At 43.5% G+C, this 25,286-nt stretch overlaps 1 protein-coding gene across 1 annotated transcript in view; it reads left to right on the top strand.

Annotated features, from left to right (window-relative positions):
• The window catches only part of EFEMP1 (EGF containing fibulin extracellular matrix protein 1), a 572,290-nt gene that overhangs the window by 387,411 nt on the left and 159,593 nt on the right, over positions 1-25,286 (top strand). The window contains exon 6 of the mRNA XM_069234365.1: positions 15,252-15,371. Coding sequence (XP_069090466.1) covers positions 15,252-15,371 — 120 coding nt within the window. The remainder of the gene's footprint in view (positions 1-15,251; positions 15,372-25,286) is intronic.

The raw sequence follows: 25,286 nt of genomic DNA, 5'->3' as shown, positions 1-25,286 counted from the left end.
CACGACGCTGCTCGAAAGCCTTGCCAACCTCGGACTCAAGCAACTCATCACTTCGCCTACCCACTCCACCAGACACACACTCGACCCCATCTTCACCACCAGCAACCACATCTCCATCAGCCACATCACCAAACTACAATGGACTGACCACCACTGTATCCACTTCACCTTCAGCAAATCCCCTGACCGACACCTCACTCATCTACCACCCCACAGCTGGAACAAGACAACAAAATACCAGCTACTCACCATCCTCAACAATTCACCCCACCCAGATGACCTCGACACTAACACAGCTGCACGGGACCTCATCAACTGGATCTCAGACTGCGCCAATACCTTAGCCCCCATCAACAAACCCTCCAACAGACGCTCTGCAAGGAAAGCCAACTGGTTCATCCCAGCCCTCAAGGAGTCCAGACAAAACTGCAGATGCCTCAGAAGGAAATGGCGCACCAATAAGACCCCCACCAAAGAAGAAGCCGTAAAAAAAGCCTTAAACACACCCCACCAACTCATCAGGACCACCAAGAGAAAAGCCTTCCAGGAACGCTTCAACAACAATGCACACAACAGCATAGAGCTCTTTGCGATCATCAGCGAACTGACCAACCCCAGAGCAAACTCCACAGACATCCTTCCCTCACAAGAACTCTACAACAACCTCTCCACCTACTTCCACTGTAAGATAGCAGACATCTACGACAGCTTCCGGACCCAGGACCACCCCACGCCTAACACCGTTATAGCCACCACCGAAGCTACTCCAAACCCCCACCACCTACTCTGCTGGGCCAACATCTCTGACGAAGAAACCCTCAACATCGTGAACTCCATCCACTCCAGCTCTCCCTCCGATCCCTGCACCCACCACATCTTCAACAAAGCAAGCAGCACCAAGCTCCGGCACATCATCAACCGCTCCTTCGAAACCGCCACCTTCCCAGAAATCTGGAAACACGCAAAATCAAGCCCTTAATGAAGAAACCAACCGCAGATCCAGACGACCTTAAGAGTGTCCGACTCATCTCTCTACTCCCCTTCCCAGCCAAGGTAATCAAAGAGGCTGTCAACAGACAACTCACCAAACACATCGAACTCTACAACATCCTTGACCCCTCTCAGTCAGGCTTCCGGAGCAAACAACAGCACCGAGACCACCCTCCTTGCCGCCACAGACAACATTTGCATTCTCCTAGATAGGGGTGAGTCCGCGGCTCTCATCCTCCTCGACCTGTCTGCTGCCTTCGACACCATCTCCCACCGCACTCTAGAGACTCATCTCCATGACGCCGGCATCCGAGACAAGGCACTAAAATGGATCACCTCCTTCTTCTCCGACAGTGCCCAAAAAGTCAGTCTCCCCTCCTTCTACTCAGAGGCCACCAAGATCATCTGCAGCATCCCGCAAGACTCCTCTCTGAGCCCAACCCTCTTCAACCTCTACATGGCCCCACTAGCCACCATCGCCAGACACCACGTACTCAACATCCTCGCCTATGCCGACCACACTCAGCTAATCATCTCCCTCACCAACGACCCGCTCACAGCCAAAGCCAACTTCCACAACGGAATGAGGGCAGCTGCAGCCTGGATGAAGGAGAGTTGCCTCAAGCTAAATACCGAAGAAACAGAAGTCCTTGTCATCGGCAACAACCCCTCAGCCTGGGACATTTCCTGGTGGCCCACTGCCCTCAGAAGCTCTCCGGCCCCCACCGACCACCCTGGCAACCTTGGTTTCATCCTGGACTCAGCACTCTCGATGAACCGTCAAGTCAGCGCAGTCTCCTCCACCATGCGCATGCTCTAGAAGATCTTCAAATGGATCGTAAACGGATCCAAAAGAACAGTCACCCAGGCCCTCGTCAGCAGCTGCTTCGACTACGGCAACACACTCTATGCTGGAACCACCACCAATGTACAGAATAGACTACAACGCATCCAGGACACCCCCACCGTCTCATCAAGAACACCGCTAAACACAGCCACACCTCCGCCCTACTGAGAAACCTGCACTGGCTCCCAATAGACAAGAGGATCACATTCAAACTTCTCCCCCACGCAAACAAAGCCCTCCACAACGAAGGACCAGAATACTTCAACCAAAGACTCCACTTCTACATGCCCACCAGGCAACTCCGCTCTGCCGACCACGCCGCCGTCCCACGCGTCCAGAAGGCGCCAGCCGAAGGAAGGTCCTTCTCCCACTTCGCCGCCAAGACCTGGAACTCCCTTCTTATCCACCTCAGAAGATCTCCCACTCATCACAATTCAGAAAGGACCTCAAAACTTGGCTCTTCACCTGATCCTCTGTGACCTTCACTTCTGCCCCCCCCACAGCACCTTGAGACCCTAACGGGTGAATAGCCGCGCTCTACAAATACATTGATTGATTGGGAGGGGACTGCAGTGATGTAATTTCAGGACAAAACATTACATCCAAAAAACAAAGAAAAGTCAAAGAGTTTAAAGTAGAAGAATAAGACAAAAAACAAGAGATCCCTTTGAGTCTATCGATCTCAGAGTCAGCAGGACAGTGGTGTAAAACTGAACAACAGATACCAGTTGTAACAGAACATAATCACTCAAGTTGATATAATCTGATGTAGTCAGGAACACTAGTGGATAGAAATCCACGATCTTTTGCCAGCATTACAGGTGGATCATGTCCAAAGGGGATAGAATTGGTTCATACTACTGATGCTCGAGACAGTTTAGTGTTATTGTACACAAATTCAAATGTGCTTCAAGAGTGCTAGTGGGGTCATACAGAGTTGTAGCATTTTCATCCTTCGCTGGAATCAATGCTCATCGAGGTGGATACATCTTTGGACCCAGTAAGTGGTGTGGTAGAACCATCAACAGAATTTCGACAACACTGCAAACAATTTAAACAGCATTACCAGGAAAACTCCACTCAAAATAAAGTTAAAGGATTTATTACTAACACAAGCTCAAATTCACGTGGACAATGCGCAAAACCAAGTTATAAAGATACTTAATCATTAAAGGTTTCCCAAGGCGTCGAAACAGATTTAGGCAAACTAACATTAATAAAACTAAGTATTCAAGAAGAATATTACATATCATCAATAAAAATATCGGAAATACTGAAATAATATGTTTCTCAGAGTTAACAATCACTTGTCAATTCAAACTTAACAGAGTCAATAATCTATGGCTCGGCATGTGTCAACCTCACAACTAACCAATTCAGGGAAATACAAGTGTGGGGAGGAACATGTGGGCAAAAAGCATAAAAAGGGCAAAAATAATTTGGAAAAAAAGAATCTTGGACTGCAGGTCACTAACTAAGTTAGGCAAAAGATAAGAAAAAGGGAAAGCTTCAGCATCATAGAAGATCAGTCAAGATTCTTCTGATGGGGAAATAAATAGAATTTCTAAGCCTAACAAGGCATTTTAAGGGGTATTGGCAGAGAGAAAGCTACCTGTTCAAGGATACAGCATTCAGGGAATCTTCATCAGCAAAGCATCATGATCAGCAAGATGTCTGCAAGCATCAGGAGCCCTCAGCAGGCTGTTAGGAACTGCGGGGACTGCCCAAAGTTCAAATGTCCATCGGTGTTTTAGAATTTCACAAAGCATTTTGATTCATCACAGGTGTCAGTTCATGCCATGTTGGATTGGTATCATCCAATAGAAGTCAATCACCAGACTCCAAGTTGTAACACTCCAATTCTTTCCTAGGTCTGTCATGGGAACATCTTCCATCTGTGTGACTCCACGCACATTTGCAACAATTGTATGTGATACCAGTCCACATTTCACACTGTTCTTCCATCAAGGACACTACGCTACATTCTCTCTATACTTGAACAATAGAGTCTTTGCCAACTAGCTAAGCTTCTCATGAGAACATAACCTAAAAGAAAGTTCAGGTTAGGAAATGAATCAGCATTTCTAGCATGGTCACAATTTACAAGTTTTAACAGACCTCACTCATGCTAACACAAAGGAATCACAATAATGTGTTTAATACATTTTAGTAAAACGCATATAATATTCAAATGTGTAAATTCAACATTAGTAATATTTTGTTAATACGGGTAATACTTTAATTTCAAATGAGAAAGCTTTGTTACTGCATTTCGTTAGATACAACAGTGAACTGCATTTCTCCTAGTTCTGCACATCATTTAAAACTCATTAATCATTTACTAATTGTTATACCTGGCATCCTTGTTGTGGTCACCCCTGTCTTTTTTGCCTCTGCTTCCCATGTTTTGACTGTGTGCTGAACTCTGTTTTTGCTGTTTTTGGTACTCTGGGCACTTTATCATTGCTGACCAGTGCTAAAGTGCAAGTGTTCCTGTGTAAAATAGTATTGGTGATTGGCTTTTTCATGACTGGCGTATTTGATTTGCTAGTAAGTCACTAGTAACGTGCACTAGAGGTGCCCTAGGCCTGTAAATCAAAGGCTACTAGTGGGCCTGCAGCACTGGTTGCACCACCCACATTAGTAGCCCTGTAAATATTGCTCAGACCTGCCACTTTCTAGGGTTCATTTTGGCCTTTGATGAAATACAGATGGTCTGACTATGTCAACTTGTAAGATGCTGTGTACGCAGAACTGGTGATGCACTTGTGAAGAAACTGACAAGATGGCATTGCAAGTGGAGTCAATCTTGAACAACATGGATCCCTGAATTGTCCTTAGTTGATGTCAGGAGGGCCAACACATCATAGTTGAAACATAAGTAAACATTGTCGACTGGTTTCCCGTGGATTTGAAGAGGTTTTCCATGGTGTATCGGGTCACTGACAGAATATCAGTAACAAAAATATTGTGTGGGCAGAATGTCATGTCTAAAATATCGAGGATCAAATTATTGAGAAGGTAAATGCAAATAGGTAAGTATAGATTTACTATTCTTAACTCCACATCTATGTACCTATGTTTCAAAGTACGTATATGTGGAATTATATATAGTAAAATGCTGCTTACCTATAGAAACTTACCTTCACGTTATTTTTGTCCTCAGCATTCTTGACATGATATATTTTCCACACAATATTTTTTCCTGATATTTTGTCTAAACACCTGTGGATTGAAGGTTAGTGTGATGATAACTGGACTGACTACTTATCTCAATGAATCTGTGAGTTGCTGGTGCTAACATCTTCAGACTGTTCAAAGTGCCTATGATACTCCTGCATAAATGCCATGGTTTAAAAGGCAGCCTGTGGTGGTGTCTGGATGGTTGTAAAAGGAAGCTAGGCATTAGAAACTCTGCCTATAAGCAGCCTGGCTTACTCTTGGGTCTCCACGTTGTTGTTACATCAGTGACCTGCCTGTGGTGTGTCAATCAGTGCACTCACAATCAGCAGTACAAATCAGTTATGGTGGTGGTTTTCAGGCATGATCCAGTTTCCTTAGAGGCCACTGTAGGTTCTTCTATTTTTCTCTTCCTCTGCACAATAGCAGTCATCAGATTCACCTGTGCAAACTGGAAAGTCTTCTTCCTGGGGCACGGGTATGCACCTTTTTCTGTATGGGCCAATTTAGCATCTGTTATAGAAATTATGCTGTAATAGATGAAGCACTCTGAGAGCAGGCATCATTCTTCATTCCCTTCATGTGTGACGTAAACAGACTGGTGTAGCATCATACTACCTGTTCTCCCTCTTCAAGGAGCTTTCATTTAGTGAAGGTGTGCAGCAGCAGAGGGCTGTATTCTCGTGCAATTGGCATGTTGTGGCTGCAATAAGGAGTTGGCATGGTGTGCCAGCACTGGAGTGAAGCATGCTGTGATGCTGGGTGTCAGAATCTATTCCCAGTGGAAAGAGCACAGACAGGGAAAGCTAGGCTTCAACCATTGTGGGTGAGGTCGTTTGTCACTGATGTCCTGGGGTCCAACCTACTGTGGCTCTGCAAAGTGGGCTAACTGAGCCAAGTGCAAACCTTTACACACTTAAGTCTCAAGAGAGTAAGAGCCAACAGTTACAGGCTTCTCAAAGAGGTAGTGTGGAGAAGCAAGAAATTAGAACTCAGCAGCCAACCCACAGACAAGATAATTTATTGTCCAGCCCAGTGATAGTCTTTTAAGTATAAGAAAGTACTAAAAATGACATAGTTACTCAGTACTACACAACACAACTAGAGAGCAATGCAATACCGGGCTAAATTTGTGTTCAAGTCTAAAGACTAAACCCTTCTACACCTATCTCCCCTCCCCCACAAACTTCTCCAGCATTTGTAATCTTCTGCCTCTTCACAGGGACATGCTTTAACTAGGCACAGGTGCAGTCACTCAATCAGCTGTCAACAGTTCAGTCGCTTTTCCTTCAGTGCGATATTGGCACAGAAAATGTCTTAGGTCCTACAGCAGGCGTCCACCCACTTCTCAGCTTATTCACACACATTTTGCAACCTTGTGGTTACCTTCTTTCGCCAGTTTGAGTCCTGGCAAGTGCATGTCAGATGCATGCATGAGTCCTGGCAAGTGCATGACAGATGCATGCACGGGTCCCACATCAGTGGCAACATTTGAATGTCAGGGGTTGGGAATGCAATGTCGCTGGACATGTGGAGACTTCAGCAATATCAGTGTGGTTGCTTCCTCTACCAACTTGCAGTCATTGGCAGTTGCAAGCTCTCTATGATGCACTCACCTTCACAGATACTCTTGATAGTTGCAACCTCAGGGCAAAGCAAGCTGCATACCTCAGCAAGGCAGGAGTACTTGGCTTTAAACAACAACTGCACCAGCCTTTCAGCCATAGAAGACTGATAATATCTCTGAGTGGTTGCTTTGTGGGGAAATCTTGATGTAGTTCACAATGGGAACGGTTTAGCAAGATCAGGGTACCCCTTCCACACATGGGCCACTCCAGGCTAACTTCCTTAAAGTCGTTCACTTTCTCTAGGTTTCCCCACACTGGAAATATACTATGCTTCTGCCCCTCTACAGTCTCTTAGTCGGAAAAGACAGGCACACTCCTGTCTCTAAAAGGAAAGGCGGTCTTCCCGGCAGATTTCAAGTGATCTCTCCTCACCTCTGGCAAATTGGCTGCCAAACAGACACCAGCCTTAGTCACACAACAGTCCTTTGAGTTATCTGTGGAGGACTCACTTCCTTGATTATGATGAACAACATGGGTTGGTTTGGATCTTACTTTTAAATACATTTCCAGACAGAGGATGTGGATCCCCTGTTTGAGTTTTCAGAACCAGTTTGTTGTTTCTCTTTCAAATGTCAGTTTCAGGCTTTCCTGCAGACATTGACTTTGTAGAAGGTGGTGGCTCTCGCAGCATGTAGCAATGGGACTGGCTCCAAGCAGTAGTATCTAAAAAATTGACCAAAGGAAGTGTGAGTTCTCTGCACCTAGATATAATCAGACTTCCTGAAAGAGCAGTGAGATACAGACAAAGAGGGAGACCCTGCCTATAAATGTCTTCACCTTAAACAATGGAAACTACAGCAGCACCTCTATCATCTACCAACTGGCATGCTCAGGGAGAACTAATTAGCAGTCATTTGCTAAGAAGGCCCTCATGCAGTTTCTAAAAGGAGCACCGTCTCTATCCTCTTTACATCAGTGCCTTGCTCTCTGCCCTCCAGGTACAGGAATTCAGGCAGTACACTTCCACTGTATGGTGGAAGCTGGCCTCATCCTCGATACTGTGACATGATAAACTAGGGGCATCAAAAATGGATCTCACTTACACCAGTGCTCAGACTCACACAACACACAGTCTTACTACCTTAGATTTGTTATCATACGAGTAGGTTCAGTCAACTGCATTCACACTGACTTAGGAAAAAGGTTTTCTAATGCTCTGAGTTAAAAAACATGAGGCTGCGAGCGCCAGAATACCGCCAGTGCTGGCGGTATTTCTGGCTCCCTATTTCGACTTTTCTGCTAGGCCAGTGTTACCGTCCGCTGACCCAGTGGAAAAGTCACATCAACATTGCTGCCGGCTCATAATAGAGCCGGCGGCACTGCTGATGTGCAGCGGGTGCAGTAGCACCCGTCGGGCAGTAAAATGCGCGATGGGGCTATTCCTGGGGGCCCCTGCACTGCCCATGCCAGGTGCATGGGCAGTGGCGGGGCCCCCAGGGGCACCCCAAATCCCCCTTACTGCCAGCCTTTCCATGGCGGTGTTTACCGCCGTGGCCAGACTGGCGGTCGGGGACTCATAATCCCCAGGGCAGCGTTGCTTGCACCGCTGCCCTGGGGATTATGACCATCAGGCAGAAGCCTGGCGGTATAGTGGCTATTGCGCCATCGTCATAATAGCTGGCGGAACACCGCCAGCCTGTTGGCGGTGTTATCGCCAGCTTACTGCCGGCCGCCAGGGTCGTAATGAGGCCCATAGTGTGCTGCTACCACTACTTAATTTGATGTACGCTGGCCATGGGCAGTAGTCCACTGCCTACTAAGAGGGTATGCTTGGTGCACCCTCCAAGTCATGGGATAGATCCTGACCTCACATTTTCATAGACAGGCCTAGGTCTCTGTGCACATGTAGATTACACTTTTGCCAGGGCCAAAATTAATGCCAGGGTTTTGGTCTTGTGCCAAGTTTATGGTGTACTGGGGTCAGCTCAAACACAGCCAAAGAGGGCCAGGGGAGATTTACAGAGCACCCCAATCTCCCAAAATTATACAATTACAAAGGATGTGGATCCACTGTTTGAGTTTTCAGAACTGGTTTGTCGTGGTTTTCTTTCAAATGTCAGTTTCAGGCTTCTCTGCATTGCCTTTGTGGAAGGTGATGGCTCTCACAGCAGGTTGCAATGGGAATGGCAAAACACACAAAAGAACACCTGGGATAGCTGTCACGATGTGAGGAGATTCCTGATGATTAAGCATGTCATCTTTGGTGGGTGAGGGAAATAGTCTTTAGAAAGGAATATCCATTGCAGTTAGGTTATTTGTGTTTTGTCTCTCTTTCTCTTGCTAAAGACCTAGGTGTTCTTTTGTGTGTTATAGTATTGGGGTCAGCACCACCGCAGATCTGCATTGTCTGTAACAGTCTCATTGTGGAGGCACATGCTGTGTCAATTTAACTTTAAGAGGCTGGGCTTCTAGTCTACAGTGTAGTACACCTTCATGCAGCAGCAAGGTCATGCAGTGCAGGATCTTCCTCTCCTTAGCCTTTCTCATAACAATTCTACAGATTTTCTGGGTCTGACTTGTGGGGCACATTTCTGTTGCCTTGAGACATCGGGTGCTAGCCTCAGGTTCTGACCTCAGTATGTGTCTCTTGTGCCACTAATATTGGTGCTGCCCAGGTGCTCAAGTGCAATGGTGGTGGCAGTGGGGCCTTTGGTGTAGTGTACACCTACCTCACTCATTTCACTCTTGTTTGGAATGCCTTTCTCACAGATTCATGTGGCTTCTGGCTCAGTTAAATCCCTTGGGAATTTTGTAGCTTTCTTTGCAACCTTGGACGATAATAGCAGAACAATACCATTGTGCATCTATGTGGCCTGCAGTGCGATTAGCTGAACTTCACAAAGGGGCTGTGTTAAAGGGTATGGAGGAGCAAGGAGCAAATAAGGCATCTCTGTGGGAATGTGCAGTGAGTCCCACTTCTTCCGAGTACTGACCCACCCAGGAAGTGCAGGTGAGCTTCCTCCAAAGGCAAGATCAGTCCTCATACAATGGAACGCAGTCATCCCAGCAGGAACCATTGGCCAACGGGCGAGTTTTCATTTCTGCTGAGCTGGTGCAGGACCTTCACAAAAGTGAAGTACACAGAGGAGGGCAGAACGTCTGACAAGGAAAATGAACCCATGGCCACAAATATCAGCCCAGGCAAAACCTGTCTCAATTCAGGGCCTTCAGAGGCTATCTCTGCTGTTCATACATATGAGGCCTCTAACACAGAGCAGTGACATAGCAGTCAGCCTCATCTCTGGTGGGTGGGTGCTGGCTTCGCCTGTGCAGGCCGGGTGGCTTCAGCACTGCTGGGTACCAGTCTTTATTTAATAGCATGGGGTATTCTCCTTCAAGCCTGACTGTGACTAGGGAGGAGCATGATGCTGCCAGGCAGGAACTGACAGTGGGACATAGGAGAGCTCAACCCAGCACTGAGTGTGGTAAGGGTTAAACCGCGGGTGGCAGTCTCATCTCTAAAAGGTAAGCACAGACTAGATCAGGCCCTTCAGTTGGAGGAAAGAGGGAGTAGCCTTCCTTTCTTTGTTGTTCCACATGCAGAAACGGGTCGCAGTCCCAGATTCCAGACACTGAGCGCTGCTGGTGAGGAGGGCAGTTTTTTGCTTAATGAATTGAGGACTTCGCCGTATGCACTGCCTTCTGTCTTTTGTGTGTGAGACCCTGTCCTAATGTGATGCCCTCTGTGCAAACTGACACTGCCTGAAGCAGTAGGATTGCTGGGCTTGAAGGGCTCAGTTTTGGTCTGGGCAAAGTTAGCTTGATTTATCCTTTCTACAGACAGGCTTTTTGTCACTCAACTCATCCCTCCAACAACCAACACGGGGAAGAACATCAGCTCTCTCAGCACAGTTGGTAAGCAAACTATGGGATCCTCAACTGTCTAGAGCGGCAGTGATGAAGCTGGAGTTTTGCTTTATCATGGCCAATGCTGAGCTGGCAGGTAGGTTTCAGATTACCTGGTTGCCATTTAATATTTCATGCCCTTAGTCTTCATCATTGTAAAGGATAACAATGAAACTGGGTGCTGTGGAGAACTTAAATGTGGGAATGTGCCTGGCATATTTTTATTAGCAAGGTGACCTAACTGGTGATGCGTGTGAATGGATGGATGTGTGTGTAAGAGCATAGTGTCAGTCCTGTTGGAGGGGACTGTAGTGACGTGTCATTAGACCACTGCAGCACCTGTCAAAAACATAAAACATAAAACATTCCCCCCTCCCACCCAACGTCCTAGTTTAGCGAGACCAAACAAACTGCATATGAGAATCAATGGTTAGGAAAAATCAAATATAATTTTCTGTTTCCACTGAAGGTGCATACCAGTCCTGTTCCACCCTAAACATTAAGCCCAAGCAGGAGACCTGGAGAACTCAAGATTTTGCAACCACCTACCTTCAGAAGCACCTATCAAATTGGGACAGCCTTTCCAAATGCCATAATGTTGCATATCAGATTTCTTCCATTAGGGTGCAAAGCACAGCAAGGAGGTCATAGAAACTGACTTGCATGTCATGATTACACCTGTCAAGAGTCATGCAGGAAAATATACATGAGGTATATTCTGGTATCAATATTATGCCACCCAGTACGTCGGAAAGCAGCAACATCAGGTCTATCCTGGCTTTCAGATGCAAAAGATCCCATCTACAAACAAAGATAGAACAAAGTGGAAAAAAGGCAGTAGGGAGCTTTTCTCCATAAGGAGACAAACTAGTTGTAATGAGATGAAAGGACCCTCCTTATAAAGCACTGTGGAGGGAAGTTTGTTTGAGTGAAAAAGAAAAAGGGGATTACATTCCTGCAAGTCTTAGGGGGCAAGCAGGTTGTCTGTCTCTATTTTATAGGTTTATTTCATTGAATAACTGCAGTTGGATGGAGAGTAGGACATGACGTAAGTAGTTAAGACATTTCAAATGTGTTTTTTTCATTGATGGATATATTGCACACTTGTATTACACAAAACTAAAGTGTTCTTTGGGCCTAATCATTCAGTTAGTATGATTTTACATAGGGCCTCATTAAAAGTTGATGGGAGTTTAGAGAGGGAGAAACTGGGTCATGGACTACAAAATCTAGAATCCTCTCCATCCCAAACGCCAGGCTTATAAATTTAAGTCACCAGAATGGAGAATAATCATAAAGGCTCAGAATTCATGGGCCTTTTTTAGGTTATCCCTAATTCTGGGGTCTGTGCTCCTCTTCTTTACCACTTGCTGGTTGTGGGTCCAGGCATTGGGAAATTGTTAAGGAAGGTTTGAGTCTGGTGTAGAGAACATTGCACGCTCTCTCCTGTAGTAAGATTGGAATTGGTAGGGCCGGCTGCACCTATGCACTCTGATTACCTTGAGGGTGCTACCAGATGCAGATTCCTATGTTTCTCCACTCAGTTTTTTCGGTGTGGAAGGACTGCCTGCTTGGAATCAGCTGTATTCCCTGTAACACTCTCCCTACCTCACCAATAGAGTCACCACCATTCTTTAAACAAATTACATTTGCTTAGGTTTTGCTATTTGGGAACAGCCAAGAGCTGGTAGGTGAAAAATAATTTGTACAAAATTGTCAGGAATCTTTTGTAACATAGCATACTATCCTCTTTTTTGTGTACTAATCATTTTGAATTGATTTATACAGCTTGTTGGGCATGGCGCTTTCCGCAGGGTCATCTCCAACTTTTTTGTTGAATTCTGTTTTGTTGGCCTTAGGACTCTGTGCACTTTACCAATGCTAACCAGTGCTACATTGCGTGTGCTCTCTCCTTGAAACATAGTAGAATTGGCTTATACCCAATTGGCATACTTAAGTCCCTATTAAAGTGGCACTACACGTGCCCAGTGCATGTAAATTAAACATTACTGTTGGGCCTGCAGCACAGATTGTGCCACCCACTTAAGTAGCCCTTTAAACGTTTCTCAGTCCTGCTACCACAGTGCCTGTGTGTGCAGTTTAACCTGCCATGTCTACCTGGCAAAATAAACCTTTTGCCAGGCCCAAACCTTCCTTTTAATTATATGTGTCCCCCATAAGGTAGGCTTTGAACAGTCCCAAGGGTAGAGTGCAGTGTATTCAAAAGGTTGGACATGTACACTCATACTGGACTGCTACTGGGCAAGAGCTGCTGCCTTGTGTGCTGACCTGCCTGCTCCCCTCTTGCCTGCGCAGACGGAGTGGACCTGCAACTCATCTTGCATCCAGGACCCCAGAGTGACTCAAAGGGCTAGTCTACTTGCCTCCTGATCTGAGCCTGAAAGACATGACAGCCACCCCAACAGCTCCTGGACCTGTCTTCAGCAAGTCCCTGACTCCCAATAGGTGCTTTTCAGGTCCTGGACCCTTGGTGTAGTTCTTAAGCTGTTAAAGCCAAGCTTTTGGGCTTTTTGTGACTGCGAATGACTTGTTCGCACCGGAACTATTCAACTTGCAGCGAAAATCAGCACGAGCCGCCGCAAGCACTTCATTCATCTGCGTGGACCACCAACTTGAAACTCAAGCCCGCCCATCTACAATGCTGAGCTTGCTCTTCTCGCCCTACTGACCACCATCAGCAATGCTGTACTTGCTCCTGGTGACATTCTTCAACAAGAACAGTACTCTTAGCAGAAAACTTGAGAAGGTAAATCTTCAGAGAGACTAATCTGGGATTGCATCCTACCTGTGCTCCATCACTGTCGTCCTGAACTTTTAACTTTGACTCAGTCCAGTGCGACCAGATGTTTTACTGATTGGATTTTTTTATTTAGGTATTGTTTTGTTCATTAAATTAAATAGTTTTTCTAAGCTGGTATGGTATTCTTTTTGTGTGCAGAAATAATTTACACATTGCCTCTAAATTAAGCCTGACTGCTCTGTGCCAAGCTACCATGGGGTCGAACAAAGATTAATTTGGGGTTTGCGTGTGCCTTACCCATGGTGGTTGACGCTTGACCAGGGCTCAAACCCCAGTCAACCAGTAACCCAATTTCTAGAACAGCTAAAATACTTTTTAACTGATTTCTTTACATATTTGTTGTTTTAAGTTCATTTTTCTGAAGGGAAAAATACCACATTTTACTGCCTTTCCCAAATATTTTTACAAGCCTAGGCCAGAGGCCGTATCATGATAAACTGGCAGAGCAGAGTAGCTGTTTTTTTGCATCTGAGGAGTATAAAGTTCATGCATATAAATTCAGGGCCTCAATTACAAGGCCTTTGTGCTACTGTTGTGTAATTTTTTTGACGCAATGGTGGCAGTAACCAGTGCTTTACACTGCTCCAGATTTACAAACTGACGCATTGGGCCCAGTGTGTCAATTTGTAAAGCCTTACATCACATTATACCTGCGGCAGGTATAATGTATGCAAGGTAGGCATACCCAGGCAAAAAGTCACGCAAAACTGATGCAGTGAAATTTACATTTCATTGCGTTATTTTGCGACTTCACTTCGTCAGCAGTTTAATGCCTGCTCAGAGCAGGCATTAAATTGATGCAGGGCTTTTGTCTCTGGGAGCATTCCTCGCATTGCTGGAGTAGCGTAACTTTTTTACGCTAATTCAGCAATGCGTCAAATTAGCACCACCAGTGCGTTAGAATTTCGGACTCATATGTGAAAATGTGGGCCATGGAGCTCTATGTAGTAAATACAGCGCATCCATCACGTTGTTAGGGAATGGTTGGGCAGCCCAAGAAATCTGACTCATTACAGCCAATGCATCAGTTTCTTGTAAATGAGGTCCTCAGTATTTCTCCAAAGAGAACAAGCGGAAGCACTGCTTCCGACTTCTTCAGGGTAAATTTCAGGCCTTAACTCAGGCAAAATCCTGCACTTAAAGTATTATCGTGAAAAGCCTTACGAGGAAAAATAACAGGCGCTCGGTTCTGCATTGATCAAGAGCTCCTAATCATGATACAGCACCATACAAGTAAAAAACGGTCAGGTGGCAACCCTGCAGGTGAGCGGCCGGCGGGTAGGAGAGGAAAGGAGTCGTCCTTGTGGACAAAAGCTGCTGACCGTGAAAGCTAGAGCTGTCGACCTTCGAGCCAAGTTCAAGTCCTGGCGTTGGCAAGACCGCAGAATATTCTGGGCAAAGTACTTAGGCCCTTATTTATACTTTTTTTGCGCCGCATTTGTTCACTTTTTTTTTACAAAAAAGCGGCGCAAACTTACAAAATATAATTGTGTTTTGTAAGTTTGCGCCGCTTTTGCGTCAAAAAGTGACGTAAATGCGGTGCAAAAAAGTATACACACGGGCCTTATTTTGCCAGGTCAAAAGGTGAATGTTCTCTTGTGTAATATAAATGATGTTGATATAAAGCTGTCCTTGGCCCGAGTTCCTAATATATCAAACCGCAAACAAATCCCTGCTCCTAACCTCGGAATACTAGCACATTTAAGAGGGTCAGCGTTGTTTTCCACATAGGCAACCTATTTAACCACAAGTTATTCAAAATTATGTTTATGGCACGAAACAAATTAGAGAATGATGTCTACAAAAGCAAAGCACTCTAAGCTTTATATTTAATATTGAGACAATGGGCATGTTAATCAACGTCATATAATTTGACAGCAGAGTATTGTGTTGAGCCTGCACTCCTGACTAATCTGTATGTTGTTTTTCTTGACGCCAGATATAGATGAGTGTATGCGACCTCCGTACTGCCACCATAGATGTATTAATACACCTGGTTCATTTAACTGCCAATGCAACCCTGGTTTCCTGCTCGCAGCGAACAACTTCACTTGTGTAGGTAAGCACTTTTTAGATCCTACAACCGAATCAGCTGAATGCGCTAAAACCTGGCAGTACTTAAAACCTATCGAGTTTCTGGTTTATTTGTGTTTTTGGTGAGCTGGCTTTCATTAGCAGACATGAGAGAATAACAAGCAGTAATGGCTCAGGTTTTACAGCGCATGGCAACTTGTGAATGGAAATGTGTTTAATCCCCCTTGGAACATATTAAAACTAACAAACGGATGCAAAAGTTCACAAATTAGTCAGCAAACTTGAGAAACATAAATGTGCAAGTGTTAAAGACCGTAGAGTAACACGATAGGGATTACGCCAGGTTAATACGCAACAACTTTCCATTTAAAACCGTCTTGTTCTTTTTCCATTCATTGCTTTTCACTCCCCCCAAGGGTGTCATCTAGTGATACTTGTTTCTTTTGGACACACGAGCTGGCAGTGGTCTTAGAATATTATCAACAATTGGCTAACGATACTTGAGCCCGATTGTATTTTATGTGGGCTAAATACATCTATGAAATACATTTATTTCGTGTCTGGAAAGGCAGTGGTGTAGGAAGGGCGAAATGGGTCATTATGCAAACCAGGAAAATGAGCATCTTCCACGAGTTTTCTGTAAAAACAAATATAGGCATAAGTGGGTTGTGGTACCCCCATCAAATCCCTGGGCCACGGTGTCACTGCACCCGCTACACTATTGGTAGTTAAGTCCTGTGGGAAGTTATGTGCCAATGGAAGATGACATTAATGGATGATTTGCGCACCGTTTACAGAACTCACATCACCGCAGGACAGTCAAGTTCTGAACTCTCCTGCCTATCTTATTGAAATTTTAGTAAGAAAGCAGTTTTAATAGTTAATTGACAACAGATGAATTGTCAGGATGCTAGTCCTGCAAACAAGGTTGTACATTACAGAAGGTTGTCTGGGCCCTAGGGTCACAAAGTGACCCCTACTAATGATAAGTGAGAACTGTGAGCAGATAAAAAACTTAAGACCGAACAGAACCCGCTGGTTCCTGTGGTGACAAGTGAATTGCTGCGTTTAAAATACAATTAAAGCCATACTTCAAAGCAAATATTTACCTTGAAAAACAGCTTTATTTCTGTGTCCACAGTTTTAATGATCCCAATATAACCAAATTACTCTTCTCAGTCAGACCAGAATCCACAAACCCAGGAACAGCCAGCTTGCGTGTTGCAGCATTTCCACACTATGGCCATTCTCGGGTTGAGCTCTTATCCAATGAGAAATAGAGTTTGTTCTTCCTCCTGCTCTAGAAATTACAATTATTATCCCTGCTTCTGCTAGAAACCTAGCCCATACTGCCTGCCTTTAAACTTCTGAAGCTTCTTCTAGACAATGATAGCGCGTCCATTCCTTATAAATTACTCATACTTGGACACGCTGGATGTCGGTGAACCTTTTAACCGAGTTGGGTTCTCCTCATCCAAGAATAGTCGGATCCCTCAAATTAATAACTAATAATCCTTTATAATCAATAACCATTTATAATCAATGACCAATACTCAATTAACGAATCAAACAACAAATCAGCTACACAGGAAATCAGTAATTAGACACACCATGACCTTTCAGTCATGAATAACCACACCTGTTTATTAAAGGTTAATGAGTTTATTTCCCTATATTAACAAAGCTAATACAATATAAGTAAGTTTCAAAATCAAATGATATACGTATACGAACATTACTAGCTGTCCATAGCGACGGAAGAAACGCAATCTACGCAAAATCTGGATTATAATGCACTCGGTTATAGCAATGCAAATCACTAATATAAGTAACTGAATTTGACTAATTGCATACATCGGTCAGCATAACAAGATTTCAATTCAACATGGTGCATCAAATGAATACCTCAACTAACCTCTAATTAGCATTGGCATGTGGGGCTTCATGCAAAACAAATGTAGTCAACATAAATTTAGAAAACTTCTAGCTTGGGCTCTGTCAAAATAAGCAGTTGGTACCTAAGAAGGAAAACACAATGCATAATACAATTATCCTTTCATAATTACCAAATAAAATCAGCATTCAAGGTAAGTCTTCGTCCTTCAGGTACCGGTTCGATCAGCATGGGGCAATCTTCAAAGGGGCAAAATTTAAGGTAAGTTTCCTTGCGGCAGCAAGGAAAATGGGGCAAAAGTTATCGCATGGGCAAGACGGGGTAAAGTTAAAGTTAAAGTCTCTAGGGTGAGAATTCTTAAAGTCTCTTTCTCTCTGGAATAGAGAAAAGGCATCAAAGTGTCATTTAAAAATGGCGTCTTGAATCTGGCTTCAAAATGTCATCAAGGAAAATGGCTGACTTCTCTTTGTCCAGTGGGTTTAAGTAAGAAACGTTCCAAATTCTTCAGGGTCTTCCATTGGAGGGTTCATAGGGTGGCTTCTCTTTGACCAATGAATAGTGTCTTTCTCTTAGTACTCATTTATGAATAAGGTGTCCTTGGAGCTTTGGAACAGAAGTAGCAACACAGTTTGCCAATTATTTCTGTATCAGTGTCTTAATTGTCTGCACCTGCAGAAACTGACCTTGCTTCAAAGGGGATGAAACTTGCCTAGCACGAAACCTTAAGATAAGTGTATTAGTCATTCTACTGGAAAAATACAGCCTTTAAGTTTAAAATACGTTTTTGTTAATACAAGTGAAAACCACGCAGTTACATTTGAGACCAGGCAACTAGGCCAAAGCCTCTGCTAAATTTAAGCTAAGCATATAACAGTTTCAACAAGACAATATTAGAATACATTTGCAATTCTAACGGATTACTACATTGTCAATTCTTCATGATTAATTAAGCTCGTTTATAATAAAGGCAAACTACTCCTTGGGCACATTTTCCCACATACATTATTTTTCTTTGCTAAAATCACACTTCCTTATACGATTTTGTGACATGATATATGAATGTTTGTTAGCCTTTCTTTTTCTGCTTCATCAACAGCAAAACGACGGACGCTAATTTGTACCATTGTCTAATATCTTCATTCAAAGAGCTAGGAAGGTATTTTGTTTCTGATTCGACACACACACTAAATGGTTACTCAAAGATAGTACTCAACAAATTCAAGACAGTGATCACCAGACACTCGTTGAAAAAGCTGTGATTCCTCATACGTTTTGACCAGTCTCTCTTATACCTTTCTTGGATGAACATCTAGAGAGAGTGGTCACTCAACACTTGCAGATCACATTGTTTGCTATTCTAGACACACGTCAGGTTGAATTGAGGCCTCATCTAAGTACTTGAAGTGTGATTTTTGTTGTCATTCCTGCACTTAAACAGAGAAGTGGATGTTTTGGGGTGCCACATTTTATACCTTGGGAGCTTTTGGGTGTGTTCAAAGTTGTTGCCCAGTTACTTCAACTCCAACATCCCGTGGAAACTGGAATCCGGAGTTTGGAACTTTAATGTACTACTTTTGTCCTCTTTTTCATTCATTTTCTAAATCAAAGCCCCTGGCCACCCCTTTTGGGTCTGATCTTTCACCTATTTTCTTTAAGTGTTATCTGAGAACGTTAGCCTTTTTACTGAACTGTTTTGGAGCCTCTTCTTTATATGTGTGGGCATCACCCATCTGGGGCTAATTCTCAAGAACCAAATGGAATCTGTACAGGCAGATCTAGGTTAACCTTTAACTGACATCAAGCACTAGAGGGCTAATATCCAGCATAGTCTTGATCCCTCCAAATCTCAGATCCTTCTCATCCTAGTAGCTTCTCCAAATTCCAATTCCGCCTGTAAGCCTGTCTCTACTGGTTCATGTTCTTCACCATCATCTTCAACAAGAATGTTGGTTTCTCACATTTGACTCTGAGCCATCGCTTTGATCCCTAGAACGCTGCAGTAGTTAAGGCCTGTCATTTTGAGCCCAGGCTCCTGCAACAAATATTACCATGTTATTTATTTTCTCCTTGAGCAATGGTGATAAATAGTTTTGTGTCCTCCAGATTATGTTTCAGGAATATCCTATAATTAGGCTATAAAACAACCAATAACAGGAACTTAAAATATTCCAAGCACTGTAGCCCGAGTGTAATTCTTAATAAGACAGTGTAATCAAGTCTCACTTCAGTTGCACTCACTTTAGTTTTTGTCACCAAAGCAGTAAATTACGTTTAAATCCCTTTGCTTCATTCATTGATGCATGAAAAGACTGGGCCCTTTATGTTTTAGAAACTGAGTACAAAACACTTTCCCCATCACACCCTGGTGTGATCTGAGTCAAATAACTTCCTAGTTATTCCTAGCTTATCTGCCATCAAAGGTTTCACACCGTACTCAAGTTTTTTTTCAAGTATGGGTTCATGGTACTGCTTAGTAGCCTGTGTCCAGACTTCTGCTCCCTCCGCAAAACCTGAAGCCCCAGCTCTCACTCTGTATAACCAAAAAGTGCAGGAAAATATCGATACCACTCTTAGGGTCTCATTTACAAGGCTCGTGGCGCAGGGCGGCACAGCAAGCCACCCTGCGCCACCAAGAAAAGGCAGAAATGCACAGTATCTACAATATACAGTGCATTTCTGTCATCTCCCCCTGCACTGGCGCACAAACTGTTGCTTAGCGTCAATGGAGGCACCCTTGCATCATGGTGCAAGAGTGCCTGCTTTGTAGGGATGATTGTTTTTGTGCAGGAAGGTATTTCTTCCTGCACAAAAACAATCACAAGAAATGTTTTCCTATTTGTATGTGTGCTGCAGAATGCAACACACAGAGAAAGAGGAAAAAACGAGGACAAATAAAGATATTTCTCCCCTATGCGTCACTGTTACTCCACCCCTGAGGTGGTGTAGGAATCTGACGCATTCCCAGACTTGTAAATCTGGGAATGCATCAGATTCCTTCGGGTTCCATTGATGATGCGTGGTAACACCCATAGCAACACCCACAGACCACCCCTTTCATGCGGTCTTATGCGTGAAAGGGGTCCATATCTACAAGTCCATGAAAAGCCATGCAAGGTGATTTTGCGTGGCCTTGTAAATATGGCTGGAACACTGTGCCGCCGGAGCTTAAAAAAATGGCACCCTGGTGGCGCAGTGTGCCGCTGTGGCCTTGTAAATGAGGCCCTAAGTTTATCCAGGTCACAAATATAATATCTGTATGGTAGGGCGCTCGTTTGAAGTATCTACATGAGAAGAGAATTCTGAGATTGCCAGTAGACCTGGGAGGAATTTCAATTACGATGGAGTAATCAGATTAATTTTGGTAATTCCGCATTACTCCTCTGATTATTTAAATTATGCAATTACACCCGCTCAAGAAATTAAGATTAATTTGAGGCAAAAATACTACAGCAGGAGGACAGGAACAAAAAGCTTAGAGAGCACAAGCAGCTGCTCCCTACTGCTGTTCGTGTCCTTTTGCATTTAGTGTAATTTTCTTAACACAAAATGGATCCTATGGTCCATTTGGGCACAAGGGTGTATTTTGTGCTGAGGAAATAGCACTAAATATCGCTAAATGTTGGAGTATGCTCCTCACATAATTGTATGTAACAGTGCGTTATTTTGTGGTAATTATGCATAATTGCACTAGAGACAATTACACAAATTACACACATCCCTAAATCCACAACGCACCTTAAGGATAACTTGAAAGATAAATTCAAATGCTTGTCTGCAAAATAACATTGACTTTGATAAAGCATCCTCTACGTTTTTCTTTAGTGAATGTTTTGAGTTTTAACTATTAGTAAGGCAAGTTAGTGCAATCAAGCTTGCCGTCCTTTTTGTGCTCAAGCATACATATATGAACAGCGGTTTACTTAAAAATATTTACCCAGGTATTAACTGCTAATTTTAGCTGTTAGTCTTAACCTTAGGGTCGATTCAGCTTTTTCATTCAACTTTACTAGGTCAAAGTGTGCTGATGACCATCAAAATCCAAAATCAAAACAGAAATAATATTTGGAGGAGTCGTCAAGAGTAAAATCTGAAATATAATCTTCGCAGAAGACTATTTGATTAGACCTTGGAGTCATTTTCAAGGAAAACCAACTGGCTGCCATCCAGTCATTATCTCCCTCTGTAGTTAGTCTGCCGTAGATTAGAATGACACAAAGGTGTCAAACATCATAACAAGTAGGATACCTCAGGAAGTTGAATGTTCATTGATGAAACATGGTATTCTCAAAAATGCACACTTTCAAAAGCAACATTTTAGTTATCTGTAAATGTTTACGTACATCAGGAGAGAGAAAAAAAACGTAAGAGTTCCACTCACCCTTGTGAAAGGTGCAGTGGTGCAAGAGATCACTTTTGCAGCATGTGAAGAGTAAGGAACTAACTAAAATCACCCCACCCTTGACCAATGCATGGGACAAACAAACACACTGCCTGTTCATCCCTGAATAAGGTAGATAAAATCAACCATAATCTTCCACAACTTCGGCAAGACAGAGAGATTAACAAACACACTAACTCTTCGCAAGGGAAGGGCTGATAAATTCTCACCCAACATAAGAGAGGCAGTGATTAAACAAAGGCAGCCCAAGTGAGGGGAAAGGATAAATCAGGCTAAATAGCCTGTCAGCTGTACACAGTGAAAGACAAGCAAAATCACTACTGAGCGGGAAAGGGTGCTAAAGAAAACCCCAGCCTTGGCCAAGGAAACACATCCCCCACACTTGACAGAGGAGGGGTTAACAGAAGAGCCCTGTCACACTTTGGCAAGGTGTGGGGATTACATACACCACCCCTGCCTTTGGCCAAGGCAGGAAGTAGAAAAAATATGCACCCATCATTACGAAAGGTGGCTCAACAGACACCACCCACACCCTTGTTGCGGGTTCTTAAGCAAGGCATGAGGGTTAAGACCATCGGCCCCATCAACCCCTGCTCTATAGTGAGCATTGTACTATTTTGCGTCACATCAAGGATAGGCCCAGTGAGAGTTTACCCACAACCCAAACACAACCCCAAGGCAGCTTACAGCTATCTATGATCTCTTTTGCCTGCAAAACTGTGAGAAGGAAGCCTGAGACAGACTACAGTTAACCCAAAACCTCTTTGTCTTCACCATTAGAGATGGACATGTAAATAAAACAATATAAATGGTATTCTCTGTAAAAGCTAACATTTAAAGGGGAGGTATATTTAAAAGGAGTATATTAGTAGCTACCAGTAGCTACACCACAAAATCTAAAATAATGTAAAATTGACAAGACATGGTAAGGACTTAAACATAGATCACACTCCTACAATCCTGACTCAACCCTACACCTGCCATCACTTGTCAAAGGTGGAAATGAAATGTGGAACAGTGAATGGTGGGAAAGTCACATTATCGCACCCATCCACTGTCTCACAGATTCAGGGTATGGGCATAACCTTCTTCCATGCTGTCTATCTATCTTTCAGTTATCACACCCACCAGGTACAATTCATGAATGAATCATTTACTCATATCTAATTTTAATAATTCATTAATGAGGACATTGAGTACAATGCAAAATGGAATGTTAAGTGCAGTACCTTTTGATACAGTAGACAATGGATCATGACCTCCAGTTTCTTGCCCTATACAATAAGAAGTATATCAACATCACTTTTCAAACAAGATTGAAGCAAAATACTATAATGTGTCTGACAATGAAGGAAGGAAATAAGCAGGTGGGGTGAGTGCTATTAAATTTACATATTTCTATGGAGCAGCAATGGTGGAAATTTTCAAAAGAGTAGAAATAACAATGAAGGCGAAAGAGAGGAGACATAATGGACAATCTAAAAAGTAGATGAAATATTATTGAAGTTAAAAGTTAAAAGGAAGCCTAGGTGTTGCAAAATGTAAAATGTACACAATGCAGAAATAACGATGACAGCAAAAGGCAACAGGGATGATGGACAGTTGAAACGTGGGAAGGAATGATAGGGATAATACAAAGAAGCTCAGAATAGGGAGATGATCAGAATAAGTGCTAATGACCGAGAATGTACTCAGAAGCAAGAATGATTGAGAACACGAGAGGGTGCATAACTATGCCCACTCTCCCAGAATTTGGACTTTTTTTTAGTTTCCATAAAGGCCAATCTTGATGTTGACCTTTACAAATGATAGGGACAAGGACGTTTGCTTTTCATTATGTTATCTAACCTGTCAAACATGCTCCAGTGATCTGTGTTCAACTTGAAAGTTACTGGAGTTCATCCTGAAATAGGCATCTCAACCTTTCATCCTACTGAGGTTGATAACATGGGCAGATTTGTGGCCCACAACACCTTGCCTCCCCTGCCACATTTGATCAAGAGGTATAATCATTGGATAGGATGATGTCCTCCAGTTTTGAGCAGATTCCAAAATCCTTCTTTTCCTGCCTCTCTCTTGCACTTATTACTCTTATTGTCCAAATCCCTAAAGTTCCCCACTGTCTTTCACCAGCCACACCAGGTAGAAGGTGAGGGCTGACGCCACATTTTGCATATCTCCCTCCTTGCCAGGAGGATCAAATAGAAAGTCAACTTACTTTATCATTTTGAGGGAAATACAGCTCTGGCCTCTTGCCACACCATACAAACCAGAATCAAAGTGGAGCTTACCTCCACATTTACTCCCAGAATGTCCAAGATTGTCTTACCCACGCTTCACATGTGGACATCATCCGCCCCTTTTACTTCACACCTCCTGCATCCAGAGTCCTCATCTCCCCTTATCTTGGCCACGTCAGTGGCATCCACTAAGATCTATAGACAGTAAAAACTGGTTTCTGCTTAATTCAGCTGATTTAGTCACAGTGTAAAGCAAATGAATTGATACTTGCCATAGTTTTTCCAGCTCTGCGCATGGCAGGCATCAATCCCAGGCAAGATGAGGGGGTTTCATACTCCCCTTTGCTGCTTCCAAAAGGTACTGTTACCATCATGATATCTCCTTCTTCCTTGCCTTAGGTTCCTAAAGATCCTTTTCCATAGGATTCAACTCAGTCTCAGTCCACCCTTGAGTACTGAACCACACACTCAGGTAATAGAACATAAACCCAGATAGCTTCCTATTTGTCAACTCCCTCCAGGTGTCCCAGGAAAGACCCCTTCACCCTTCAGCCATCTATCCCCAGTTAGTTATTCCACATGCCCTCAGGGGCCTTGCCAAGTGATGCAGTACGCATACTGGGGTCCATGAAGAGTCCCATACTGGGGACAGTTTACTATTATACAGGATCCCCAAGAGTGACCCGACCCCCATACAACACTTTAGCCACTGCCTTTAAGCACTTCAGACGCACCTTTTAGTACATTTTGGGGTGCCAAACTTATATAAAAAGCCTTCCTCAGGAAGGTCGCTTAGCATGGCACAATACATGAGACCCACTAAAGACCTGTCTGACTGATGGAGTGGCATCCTGTGGTTCTTCAATTGATAGGACCAACAGTACAATTGAATATACAGGAGCCCTAATCCACATTTCCCCACCTTCCTTCTCAACTTTCTCCAGGAAAGCCTGATCCCTTTACCAGTCCACATAAAAGATGTAATTCTCCCCTGTATCTTCATGAGGAATTTCTTATTAAAACTTAATGAGATATTGTCAAATACATAAGAGAATTTAGGTAAAATAAACATTTTAACCAGATTTACCCAGCCATGTAGAGTAAGGGAGAGGTTCTGCCATCTTTTTAAGGTCTATCCACCTCCTGATAAACATCTTCAGTGTTCAGTAACAGAACTTTCTCCAAACCCTGTGTTATTGTTAACCCCAAATATCTTAGCTCTCTCGAAGTTTGAATATTTCCAAAATCCTGGTTTCAAACCATTATCTCTGTTTTTTCTTCATTTAGCCGGATAACTCCCCAAACCACTTCAATTTTTCCATTAATGATGGGATGGCAGACTCCGCATTTGAGGTGTACAGCACCACGTCGTCTATATATAATTCTGGAGAAAGCACCTACTCAAAT

This window comes from Pleurodeles waltl, chromosome 5 (genome assembly GCF_031143425.1).
Source record: "Pleurodeles waltl isolate 20211129_DDA chromosome 5, aPleWal1.hap1.20221129, whole genome shotgun sequence".
In the NCBI taxonomy this organism is placed as follows: domain Eukaryota; kingdom Metazoa; phylum Chordata; class Amphibia; order Caudata; family Salamandridae; genus Pleurodeles; species Pleurodeles waltl.
The sequence above is the reverse complement of the archived record's forward strand: the minus strand, read 5'-3'. Positions and strand labels throughout refer to the sequence as shown.